Here is a 12,286-nt window from a genome sequence, read left to right as displayed (position 1 = left end):
AAATTAATATAAAGATTGTACACGTGAAATTTGTTCTAAATTTGATTCATGTCTTATATCCCCGCCTTTGCCATTACTTCTTGCCGCCGTCTCCGGTCAAGAAAAAAATACTAAATTGAGTTTTGAATAAATTTGAAAATCGCAATAAATTGAACTAGTAAAAAAATTGTAAATCCCTTTTAATATATTTTAAACTTTTGGCCTAAATAAAAAGCTGACATAAAAAATGCAACAAAAAACAAAACAAAGCCTAAATGAATTTATCGAAATTTAATTTAGTATATTCCTATCATACATCAGTAGACTAAGTATTAGAGTGAAAAGATTTAAAGCTAGATGAGTCTTAATGTTATGGAGAATATTTAATTGATGTTTATGTCATTATTGTTATTTTATTTATGTTTATAGTTTTTTTTTTTAGACAATTCAGCCAACAGTTCTAATTGAATTAATTTCGTCCATCAATCACCATGAGATCACTTCCTAACATCCACCTAACATAAATGAGAGTTCAAATTTTGCTCAGATCTTTGGTTGGAGATCCTAAACTATTGAAAAAGGCAGAAAGCTCTTGCGCCTTTGAGAGCTTTATGCCAACAATCCTCATGGTCGTAGGGCAGTCGGTCACCATACACCCTTATCGACCATCAATAATTTTTCGGCTTGAAGAGGCTTAGTTTTTTCGAATAATAAAATTATTGTTTCAGATTTAGAGATTTTTCCATTGCCACAACGATAAGAATTTAGATAGAAATTCTTCGTATTAATGATCATCTTGATGGTTGGTTGGCTGAAGTAACGTGCATGAGTCTCTTCTTGCTCCAACTTTATTGACGAGAAGACCTGAATCAAGCAATGGCTACTTGTTCTTTTCTTCATAGAGTATTAGGTTAGCTTTGTCTTGTACGAAACTGAGTTACTCGACTACTTCTCCTACTATGTGAATTTGGGTTTGAACTCTTTCTTGTATTGAACGTTATCCTTGTAACCCTTGCTTTATAAAATGAAATGTCTAATAAAAAAGTAGTAACAATAGTCTTGATGAAGTTTTTAGATTCTACATTTAAAATAAAAATATAAAGAAAAAACTAATATTTGGTGTATTATCAATGCATAAGTTTCACACATTGTTAGTGAACAATGTCATCTCATCATTGAATAAAAAAATAGATATTAAAAAGTCTAATTAAACATTTAAATATTAAATATAATTATTACATTTTTCTCTTTTTCGGATATTAAAATATTATTTTTTATATCAACTTTTTTTGTTTTTAATAATTAAATTTAAGTAAAAATATTTGTTTTTATTAACAAACCGTAATTGGAACGCAAAGCATGCCAAACATTTGGACATTTAAAATTTAGTTCTTATCCTTTTGTAGATATTTCCTTTCAATTAATTTTGAAGTTAAAATTAAATTATTTTCTTTTCCATTTTTTATATAATTTGAATTTCCTATTCATCTTTCTCCAACAGTATCGAATGTCATTTTCTTTAATGTAGACCGTATCAGTGTCTTATGCTATTCCTGCCACAATTCATGCATTGCATTTACAAATCCAAACTTGCACTTAATAAAGACACATACACATACATGCACACACATACACGTGCACGCACACACACACACACAGAGACACATACACACATTGTATGACATACAGACACACCCACATACACATACATGCACACAAGACACACACACACATACATACATTTTGCACGAGTCATAGAATCGGATACGAACGAGCATTCTCTTATTGTGTGATCCCTAAATCAAGAGTAAAGATCTGTGTTATCCAATACTCAAGTTGTGAGTATTGGATACCCAAATGGGTTGTCTTTAGAAGGTTATGTCTTTATACTTCAATTCAAATATGGGTTAGATACGGGTATCCAACATAGCTACTTCTAGGAAAATGAAGAGACTTTCATATTTTACCTTTGGGATTCATACAATGATGCAAATTCAGACATATATGCCAATGCAACAAGCATGAGAAGAAGAACAAAACATGTGGGAAACAACTAACCTGTACAAAAAGCAATTCATATATTCATTAGCAACTTAATCCATTTTCCAATCGCTTGACCAGATCTTCTTTCTTCATTGTCGAGTATTTCTTTAACTTCTGCGATTTCGCAATGGCCCTCAAATCACGCAACTTCATTTTCATCAAGCTACTTGCATCCAATGGCCAGGGTACCACACCCTTTGCACCGAGATCATCAACCAAAGCCCCCGATTCAGCAAATTCCGTCTTCACAATGTTGCTCTTATTTAGGTCCCCATGCAACTTTGAGATGTTCATTTGAACAGATGAAGCTCTGAACTCCACAACTATTGGCACACTAGAAAGCTTTTTACATTTCTTCTGTGGCAATGGCATTGTATTCTGGCTAGCATCCAGCATCAAGCTTGTCCCCTCAGCTTCGCATTGGCTATGTTGAACAGTTTTCTTAATGATTTTCCCAGTCAACGAATAGTTCAAACTACAGTTGTTAGTATTCTTCCATGTCCTCTTGCCTTTTGGAAAAGGAGATGAGTTAGAAAGATTTTCCATCGAATTTAAACCAGATTCTTCAGCATCAGCGGCAGTTGATTCCATATTTGGCTTTACAGTCTTTACCTTCCCTCTTTGCAGCCTCATATACAAGTTTGTAACAAGTTTGCCATCACTAGAAACAACTTCAGACATCGGAACTTCCTCCATTTGTGATTTTTCCTCCATAAGTTGGATGGTTTTATCCTCTCCATTTTCGTCCTGCGGTTCTACAAGCGAGGTCAAGGCAGAATGCTCATTGTCACTTGGAGAAGCTTCTTTTGGCGTCACATCTTGTAAGGTGTCGTTTCTTTTCTCTTCTCCCTTCAATAATGAATTTGAATGCTGATTCTTGTCCATTGAAGCTACCTTACTCTCTTTGGTCCTTTGTTTGCGTGCAGATTTCACGGCGAAGTCGCATAGCTTTTGATCCATGTCAAATTTCAGACTTTCTACCTGTCCAAAATCACCTTAAACTAGAATCAAAATAATTTTCCTTCCTATTGAGACTAGATGTATTTCTCAAAGTATCACGACTAATATTTTTAACCACGGCATTAGTGGCAGACCAGTCCAACGGCCCAGTAGGCCTGCCCTGGCCCAGCCTAGTCCAGACCTGGACAAGGAAAATGTGACCTCGAGCCAGCCCGACTTACTATTTATTAGTTTTAAATTTTTATTTATATAAATATTAATAAACAATATTTTTAAATCTTTTACTATTAATGAATAATGAATTTGAGCTTCCAGGCTGAGCCAAAAACAGTTCCAGGCAAAAAAAAATAAAAAGAAAAATTCAGGCTACAGCCCGGGCCTATGGACAGACCTAATTTGCAGAGAAGCTGCTTGCAGAAATCAACATTATACTCTTATTGAGAAGCAATAGTTTAAGTTAGATTCAAACAAATGACTCAAAATGCTAACTCAAATACTCTAATGAAAACAACAGCTTGCCCAAGCCATAGATTTATTTCCCCCTAAGATTGACAATTATATAAATACAACAATTTCATTAGAGGAGAAGAGTTTATTGTACCTTATCTGCGTTCTGAATATTTCCCTCATGTTCAGGATTCAAACATGAATTTGAAAAATTACTAGTATCTTGTCCTTGCACTTCGCATCCATTAATTTTCACGTCATGCTTGCCAAGCGTTTTCATCTCACTGGAGTCGCCAATCATCTGTTTATGAGCAATCAAGCCCAAATCGTTGGCAATAATATCTGCAGTCTGCTCTTCCTGAAATGAGAACCAGTAAGGACAGACCACAAAAGCCCCCACAAGAGAGCTAAAAACAGAATCAACCACTCTCACACCTTGACACAACATGTGAAGCATCCAATCTAAAACATATTGACAATATGTGGAGAGGACCAACTTGAATGGAAGACCACAAGAAACCCACAACTTCGTAGATGTAGGATAATTTCACTTAACATTCCCTCTCACATGTAGCACAATAAGGGCTTTCACATGGATAACCTCACATGGGATTAGGTATGAACAACTAAACACATTCAGGAACTCACACCATCTTAAGTATTCAACCCAAAGCCAACCGGTAGCAGGTGTAGAGACCTAACTTGAATATGAGACCATGGTCAACAAGCTACTAGTTCAAGTGGCAAATGACTGGTTGAAATCCAGTCCAAAGTTGGCACCAAGTTCAAGGTCCAAATCTGGACAACCCTTTCCCCTCCTAGAAACTGGCCGATACACACACACACACACACATACATATATATGGCCACAGAAAACCCAAAACTTAGTTAATGTGAGATAAAATCACTTAACAAAGACATCCAAAGATGGAGCACAATTTTGGTTCTAACGTGAATTTGATAGCTTGCCATACCTTCACTTTCTTTGTAAGATCCCCTGTCATCCCCGTTGAATTTGATGATGAATCTAGGATTAACATATCTGCAGCAGATATAGAAGTGTGCATTGTTGCTTCCTCACTCACAATTTTCAAACTAGAAGAACTTGTTTTTTTCTTCTTGTTGAGGCGGCCAGCTGAATGTTTTGAAGCATCCAGATCTGAGTCATTCACACACTGGGCAGCTGCATCCTGTTGAAGAGAAGCAAACGCAATTTAATTTACTTGCAACACCAGAGAAGGGCTATAATGCAACACAGTAATGATTATATACTTAATTTGCCTAGAAAGCAAGAGTATATTGATGTGACGACATGCATAAAGTTGAAGGGAAGAAAGCTGCAAAAGAGCTTTTGATTACAAATTCTCAGGGTTCTTTTTAGGCCAAATACAAATTCTCTAGCAAATGATTATATACTTAATAAAATAAAGGCAAGCAATTTTTTATCAAAACCCTAAAAGGAGATTCGGTCTCTCTCTGATGAGTCCTAAGGTTGCAGGCTCCCTTTGATGAGCTTGAGTGATTTTCCCGTTGCCCATGGCTTGATCCCAAACTCAAGGTCATAACAATTTGGAATCAGAGCCAACAATCCTCAGCAATGGTTGGCAGAGTGGCGAGTAGAAACACTAAAGTAGCTCAAGCATATGCAAACAAAGATAAAACAAATGCTTGCTCATAAATTGCAGCATTTTATGAAATTATCGCTGAAACCAAAACCAAAGTGTTTGATCAAATGCATGAAGGAATGGATAAAATGATTGCTGGTAGACAGGTCAGTAACTCTGATAGATACGAAAGTAGACCCTCAAACTAAACAAAAGCAAACCATGGCAATCTCTACCAATCTCTCTTCCCTATCCTATGCACTGAACCCCCCTAAACCCGTCTTGACAATAAACATGAAACAACCAACTTCACTTCCTTGTCTTTTTTATTAACCCCTTCTAAACCCTTACCTAACAACTCACCATCCTTTTCTTTAAACCCAATGCACCTTCTCCTCTATATCTGAAAAGTTTATTGGGTCTACTAAACTTGATGGTTTACCTAGGAAAATGAATACTAGAGATGATAGAGACCAGGAGTATAAATGAGAAACTGGTGCTTGTAAGTTACTCGAGTTCAACTCGAAAAAAACTCGAACTCAATAATTATTGAGTTGAGCTCGAGCAACTCAAGCTATCAATCAAGCTGAATTCAAGCTTAATAATACTTAGCTTGAATAGCTCGCAAGCCTTATCAAGCTTTTTATTTTTTAATTTATACTTTGAATATTTTTATATTATTAAATTACATTATCACCCTTAATATATATTATTAACCCTAAGCTTAATAATCGAGCCAAGCTCAAGCTCGAGCTCAAATACGAATAAGCTTAATCGGGCACGAGTTCGAGCTTGAGTACAAAAATTAATCAACCAGCTGAATCAAGCTTGAGCTCAATTAGCTTAGATTATATCTTGAGCCGAGCTCAAGCTTAAAACTAGATGTTCAATTGAACTCGAGCCAAGTATCGAGCTTCAAATTTCGATTTGAGCTTAAGCTTCACAATATTTGGACTTGGCTTGGCTCGATTTCACCCTTAATAGAGACTCAACAGTTAGCCATTTTATTGATACAAATGATCAGCTTTTATTACAAAAGGCATGCTTGGGTTTTGGGAGTTGCTAAAAAAGATAGGTCAGTTATTTTTAAAATTGTTACTGCTGGTGAGAAATTTGAACAGGTTTATTTAATGGTGCTGACAAATTGTTAGTACAGGGTTTCAACTATTAGTAGCAGGAAGGAATAATGATGAGGCAATGGTTGTTTTATCTAATACGATGGCCTTTGATTTGACAGTAATATGACCAATGGATGTGTGAGCACAAGAAAAATGTCAATCACTCTTTTGGAAGGTGCCTTTCACCAAGTTTATCTTGATTCCGAGCTTGAGGATAAGCTCTTTCTCCAGGGGGGGAGTATTGTTGTAGATGCTTAGAAGTTGTTAGATAGGACTCTTAGGAGAAGTTGCTAGGTAGGACTCCTAGAGTAAAATAAGTTGTTTAGGACTCTGACAATATACGTTGTGTTCGGTATGACTTTATTTAGTTTGATATACTTCCTTTGATTATTTTAACTTCGACTTAAAGGGATGAGTCAACTAATAAAAGAAAGGCAAGTCGAATCTTTATAAAAATACTAAAGGAGATCTGGATCTCACTCTAACAAGTCCTAAAGTTTCATACTCCCTTTGATGAGCTTGAATAATTTTCCTATCCTTTGCCCGTGGTTAAAAAAATCCCAAACTCATGGCCCTAACATCTTATCTTTTAGTATAGACATACTCAAACAGCCCATTTATTATCTACATTCATAAGTCATGCAAAATTAAATATGGGCTGAAAGTATGTTAAATAATTTGTTGAACTGAACTAGTTAAAAGTGAATTAATATTAACTGAAAGTATTTTTTACATCAAGCAGAAGGCTTATAAAACCATGAAAAGTACTTTCGAAGGTTCAAGTGCATTAACATTTTTCATTTTAATTACTAGACAGTGTAAAAGATTACTTGCGGTTGAAACTTGCAAGAGAGTATGTGTACCAACACTGTCAATCAAATCATTTCAACAAAGATTTTCCCCTTCCAATCAGAACTTAATAAATGATATTGAACTTGATTGTTTAGCCAAAAAGAGAGTGAGAGAAATACCTTAACCTTAGTCCTGTATAGATTATTCTTTCTCTTCTGAGCAGACTTGAGAGAAAAATGCTGGACCACATTTTTATCCTTAAGAGCACGACCACTTTCTTTGAGCTTCTTGGTAGTTTCTAAATCAAGTAAAGTTATAATGCTCTTCTCATCAAATTGACCAGCTGCTGGCAGCAGGAAATGTGGCATCAGATCTTTAACATCGGCATTGGCTAGCTGCAAATGAATGATACATTAGGACAGCAAGAGAAGGAAGTAAAACAGGAAGAGTACACAAAGAAATCAAGATGCAGCTGCCAAACATAGTTTATATGGAAATTAAGCATCCATGTAAACCCACAAGGAACTTAAGGCTAAAATCTTTATTCTCATCTCCTTTTCCTGTTTCATATTCTATTCTTTACCATATAGGTATGCACTTCATATTTGAAGGGTCAAAGGTTACGGGTCATTAAATTGTACCAAAGACAGATAAGAATAGAGAAAGCATCAAGATATAACTCCATGCAAGAACATACACATGCTCAGCTATAATAAACTAATCGGCTGTTATATTGTACCAAAAATTTGATACGAAGAGAGCATAGTATGAGACACATTGCATGCATGGGCATAAACATGCTTGGAAGATTATATTTTTGAAACTTGGAAAGGAAAAAAAAAAAAAAAGAAAGGAAGAAAGAGAGGCCTTTACCGCCTAAAATGACTTTGACCATCTATATTGTTACAATTTATCTGCAACGTAAATCTGCATCCATAGGTGCCAAGACCGAAGTAGTTTTGTTTTCCCTTTAAACAAAGAAAAATAGGCACTATATCATTTCTTTTCAGATTTCTACACCCTGGAGTCCACTTCTTTTAGTATCTGAGAGTTGAGGGACACATCAAGCATAAACACTATGCATAACACCAAGTTGTTCCATGATTTTGATTTCCTAGATATATTAAGGCTGGATACATGTTTACCATTTCAGCCACAACTACAAGCATGAAAGCATCTATGAATCTCCAAAAGTGTTGAAAACTAGAATCAGACATGCAGGCCCATACACAATATTTGACATGATAAAAGCTACAAGTATTTGAAGGTCAACAATATCACCCACAAAAATCATACTTAGAGCCAGAAAAATGTTAATACAAATCAATAATAGCTTATAATATCAAATAGTAAGCACCAACTCTCTTAAAAGTGTTTGTAGGAAGAATTCAAACAAATAAATCAACATTGAGGCCATGACAGATCCCACATCTACCACCCAGTTAGAAAAGACAGAGACAGAGACAAATGTGAAACATTCAAAGAGACACAAAGGAAGATGCAAAGTAGGAAGATATGGCAAGTTGTCATATTAATATAACAATTACCCTTAATACAGCCCTTAGTGACTGTACTGCAATAATATACCTGCAATGACAGCCCAAAATTTGGATTTCTCTACTTGTATTTATATGTAGAGTAGATGAATATTTGGTCATGGACATGTTAAAGCACAAAAGGATAAAGCTTCATCTAACTTAACTGTTTCTGAACTATTTGCCTTCTTCACTTCAAGCTCCATAGATGGATTTGATGAAGTAAAATTTTCTTTGGGAGTAACATTGGGTCCATTGTTTTCCTCCTTTGCAATGAAACATGAATCTGATGAGTTCAATTTTTGGTTCTTATGCAGGGCAGCGGACTGCTCTAGAGAACCAGACCTTGAATCTGGGACAACATCCTGAGATTGCTCATTCTTGAAAGGAAAATTGTCTTAGTTCATGAAATAATGCATAAAATAAGCAAATATAAGAAGGAAAACTTAATAAACAAATGCTAGGAAGGTACACGAATTACAAAAACAAAACCAATATGCCAACAGCTAGAGGAGTTGACCATGCTTATCAAGTTCTACATGCAAAAGCGCTCCAAATAAATAAAACACTAATCAATATTCCACCTCTATTTCAGTCAATTTATGGCTCTCCATTCTCTTTCCATCCAGAATGACAAAGCCTAGAAGAAAAATCTAACATCACTACAACTTTGTGACATCCAGACAGTACTAAACGTCTAAACCTAAACTCAGAACAACCACAACAAAATGCATGTACCAGAAATAAATTGAAGCATCCCATCAAGCTAATGTAAAACCGAGAGACAAAAACCATATATAGTACACAAATTTGGTTGAAATTGCAGAGTTAAGAGACACAATTTGTAAAACTCAACGTGAGGTCACATGCTTCTTGTATTATCCCTTTAAATTTCTGGGTTGAATAAAATTCATGTCAGGTTAGTAAAAGAGTATGAAAAATATTCAAAAGTCAAACCTGCTCATGTTTCTCATTGTAGAAACTTTTGAGCAGAGCCTTCATTATTTCATGCAACTTCTCAACAGGTTCAGTATGCATCAATAAATAAACCTCAATGTCATTCTCATCCTTGTTCCTCAACTTCCTTATTGAGATATCAAGGCAGTTGATCTTAGCTCTCAAAGCACTACAGCAAATGTCATGCCATTCTTCATGTTCAGCCCAGACCAATTCACTTTGGAGCAACACCAAATCTTTTTCAAGTTCATCGATTTCAGTATCTGCTTTTGCAATCAATATCCTCAACACTTGAATACAAGATTTCTCATTCAAGGCATTTTCTTCAATCATATCTGTAGAAAAAGAACACATTGCATAACTATGGTAATTAAAAAAGACAAGAAAATATCCACCAGAAGTACAAATAAAATAGGACCATTATTATACCGATGCCATAACCAAAGTAAAAGTCATACGGCCATTCTGGTTGTATGAAAGGGCTGTTTTCTTCTGCAGATTACAGACAGTTAGTCAAACCACACAAAAAAAAATGATCAAAATAAGACTGCATGCATGTGCTAATTTGAGAAAAATAAAGCACCTTCAGTGAATGATGTCCCCCAGAGGTCGAAAGCCATAAATGATAGGTCCTGCAATACAAACAATGCGACATTATGATTCTTGCAAAACACAAGAAAGCACAATAATGATTCATTACACTATAAAAATTAAAGGGTCATTACAACTATTAATTATCCTTATTAGAAGTATCCTTTATCAATTACGGCGGTCAAGGAGCCTTTACCAGGTCCTGAAATTGTCACCAACAAATTCAAGATTCATTTTCTGGTAACAATCACGATAATCCAACATGAAAAAAAAAGAACAAGGTTAAAACCAACGCAAAGTAAACATGATTAAAAGGTATCATCAAGAACGTTAACATAACAAATTTATCCATATATACATTAACATATAACTTATAATAAACAACACGAAATCATTAACTAATAGTAAAACTTGAAAAAAGGAACTCAGTTTTAACGGCCAAAACTAGCTCGTAATCAAGCACTTACACGTAAACTGTGTTCATTCAAATAGATAAATTAACGACTAAGAAACATCAACACTCAAATTAAAACCACTTCCTTTTTTTCCCATTTTCATCAAACAAAAAAAATTTGAAAAAGAAATTCAAGGCTGAAACAACACTAGAATACTAAATGCCATACAAAACAAAGAATCGACCAAAAGTAGAAAAAGAAAACAGAAACGTAGCATTTTTTTTTCCTTCTATTTTCTCGAAGGCCAAACCGTACCTCGGCTCAAACAACGAATCAAATGAGGAGATCCCTACAATGGATAACCGGCCATTTTATATAATTTCGAGATCTCAAAAACAAAAACAAATTATATAGAGAGAAAGGGAAGCACTTGTAGTGAGAGAGTGAGCTTAGTGAGCAAAACGTTTTTTTTTTTCTGAGTGCGCGTGTTAGTGAAGGAGAAAAATACTGAGAGTGAAAGCGACGAACGTTTTTCATTTTTTTTTTTTCGGCTGATTCCCGGGGGGACTAACATGGAAATATGGCATTTTTAAGGGTAAAATTGGAATATAAAATACAAGTGGCAATGAAACGCCATCTGTGTCAGGTCACTCGTAGGACACGTAAGAAGTTTTGGGCCCACCCAAGAGATTCCCCCTCTCACCAATTTAGCCCTATTTGGCACAATTGGCTGCCTGTGGACCGTCGATCCGTTGACTTTCATGAAAGCTCATCGACGGTAAAGAAACGCATCGATTTCCGTGGGGTCCACACGCTTTTACATTTACGCTGCTCAGATACTGCCGTTCCTACGCTGTAACCGTCATTTTCCTTTTTTTTTTTTAATCTTTGTCTTTTTAGCCGTCTTTCTGGTTATTGCAAAATAGACCGATGCGATTTTGCGTTGAAAAATTTTGACTCCGTAAATTTGTTTTAAAATTTAACCTATGCTAAAAGTTTATATGCTTTTTTGGAATTTAAAATTACATACATCATTGAAAAATATATAAACAAAAACAAAATTTTCAACATTTTGGATAATTTTAATTTAATCCAATACTTTAATAAAAAATTATTAATTATTTATCATTTACACTGACTTTGGTGTTTCTTTATTATAGGAAAGTTACTTTACAACATTTGATATGAATCCCGTAAAAGTTGTATTAACTTATTTTGCTACACTCAACACTAATGTAATAATACATTACAAAAATTACCCTTATTAAATAAAAGATAGTATTTATGTATTTTAACATTTTCAATCATTTTTATTATTAACAAATATTTGAATTAATCCAAAAAATATAATTTACTCACGTTTTGGTCGAATGTGTTACATGAATACATTTAAAAATTAACTTGTATATTAATTTAAGATTGTGAATATGTAAAATTTGTAATGTGTTCCTACTCACATTATAAGTATAAATTCAAGTGTATTCATATATTGCGTATATGGCTTCAAATTATTACTTGGTAGATTTAGAAAATGAAAAGAAAAAAAACAAAACTTTTGAAAAATACATAATTTTAAACTAACATACGTATCTCATTCATTTTTTTCTCTTCCCATTATTTCAAATTGGAATATTAGTTTTTATACATTAAAATAGAAAATTATCATCTCTTTTATTTTTTTTTCTCTCGCTTTTTTTCCCTACCAAACACATTTAAAATTTATTTTCATTTCACTTTTCTACTCACTCCTTTCATTTATTCACTTTTCCACCTAATCAAGCATATCCTTAATGTTGAAAAGATTAATGATAATAGAATTATTTTAACGAAAAAGTGTGGAATTGAAAAAGTTTTAAGCACACTTA

General features: G+C 34.3%; 1 protein-coding gene across 6 annotated transcripts; it reads right to left on the bottom strand.

Moving 5' to 3' along the window:
* Window positions 1-1,913: 1,913 nt before the first annotated feature.
* LOC107918150 (uncharacterized) lies at window positions 1,914-10,961 on the bottom strand. 6 transcript variants are annotated; one of them, XM_016847680.2, is made up of 10 exons: window positions 10,737-10,940; window positions 10,223-10,263; window positions 10,019-10,067; window positions 9,865-9,927; window positions 9,436-9,770; window positions 8,646-8,858; window positions 7,123-7,338; window positions 4,404-4,619; window positions 3,584-3,787; window positions 1,914-3,003 (listed from the first exon to the last, which is right to left on the bottom strand). In XM_016847680.2, exons 3-10 carry the CDS (start codon window positions 10,053-10,055, stop codon window positions 2,065-2,067), a joined length of 2,223 nt encoding a protein of 740 aa, XP_016703169.1. In that variant the 5' UTR covers window positions 10,056-10,067; window positions 10,223-10,263; window positions 10,737-10,940; the 3' UTR covers window positions 1,914-2,064. The 6 variants fall into 6 exon arrangements, with proteins under 6 accessions (XP_016703169.1, XP_040967078.1, XP_016703168.1 ...); XM_041111144.1 differs by having other exon boundaries at window positions 9,865-9,924; XM_016847679.2 differs by lacking the exon at window positions 10,223-10,263 and having other exon boundaries at window positions 10,737-10,961.
* Between the last annotated feature and the right edge of the window lie 1,325 nt (window positions 10,962-12,286).

The sequence above is a fragment of the Gossypium hirsutum genome, chromosome A01 (assembly GCF_007990345.1).
Source record: "Gossypium hirsutum isolate 1008001.06 chromosome A01, Gossypium_hirsutum_v2.1, whole genome shotgun sequence".
NCBI lineage: Eukaryota > Viridiplantae > Streptophyta > Magnoliopsida > Malvales > Malvaceae > Gossypium > Gossypium hirsutum.
The sequence above is the reverse complement of the archived record's forward strand: the minus strand, read 5'-3'. Positions and strand labels throughout refer to the sequence as shown.

Coding starts and splice junctions, on each gene's coding strand:
- LOC107918150 (XM_016847679.2), bottom strand. CDS start 10,055: ATGGCTTTCGACCTCTGGGGGACATCATTCACTGAAG. Junction 8,859..9,435: donor ACAATGAGAAACATGAGCAG/GTTTGACTTTTG, acceptor TTTCCTTTCAAG/AATGAGCAATCTCAGGATGT. Junction 4,620..7,122: donor TATACAGGACTAAGGTTAAG/GTATTTCTCTCA, acceptor TCTCTTCAACAG/GATGCAGCTGCCCAGTGTGT.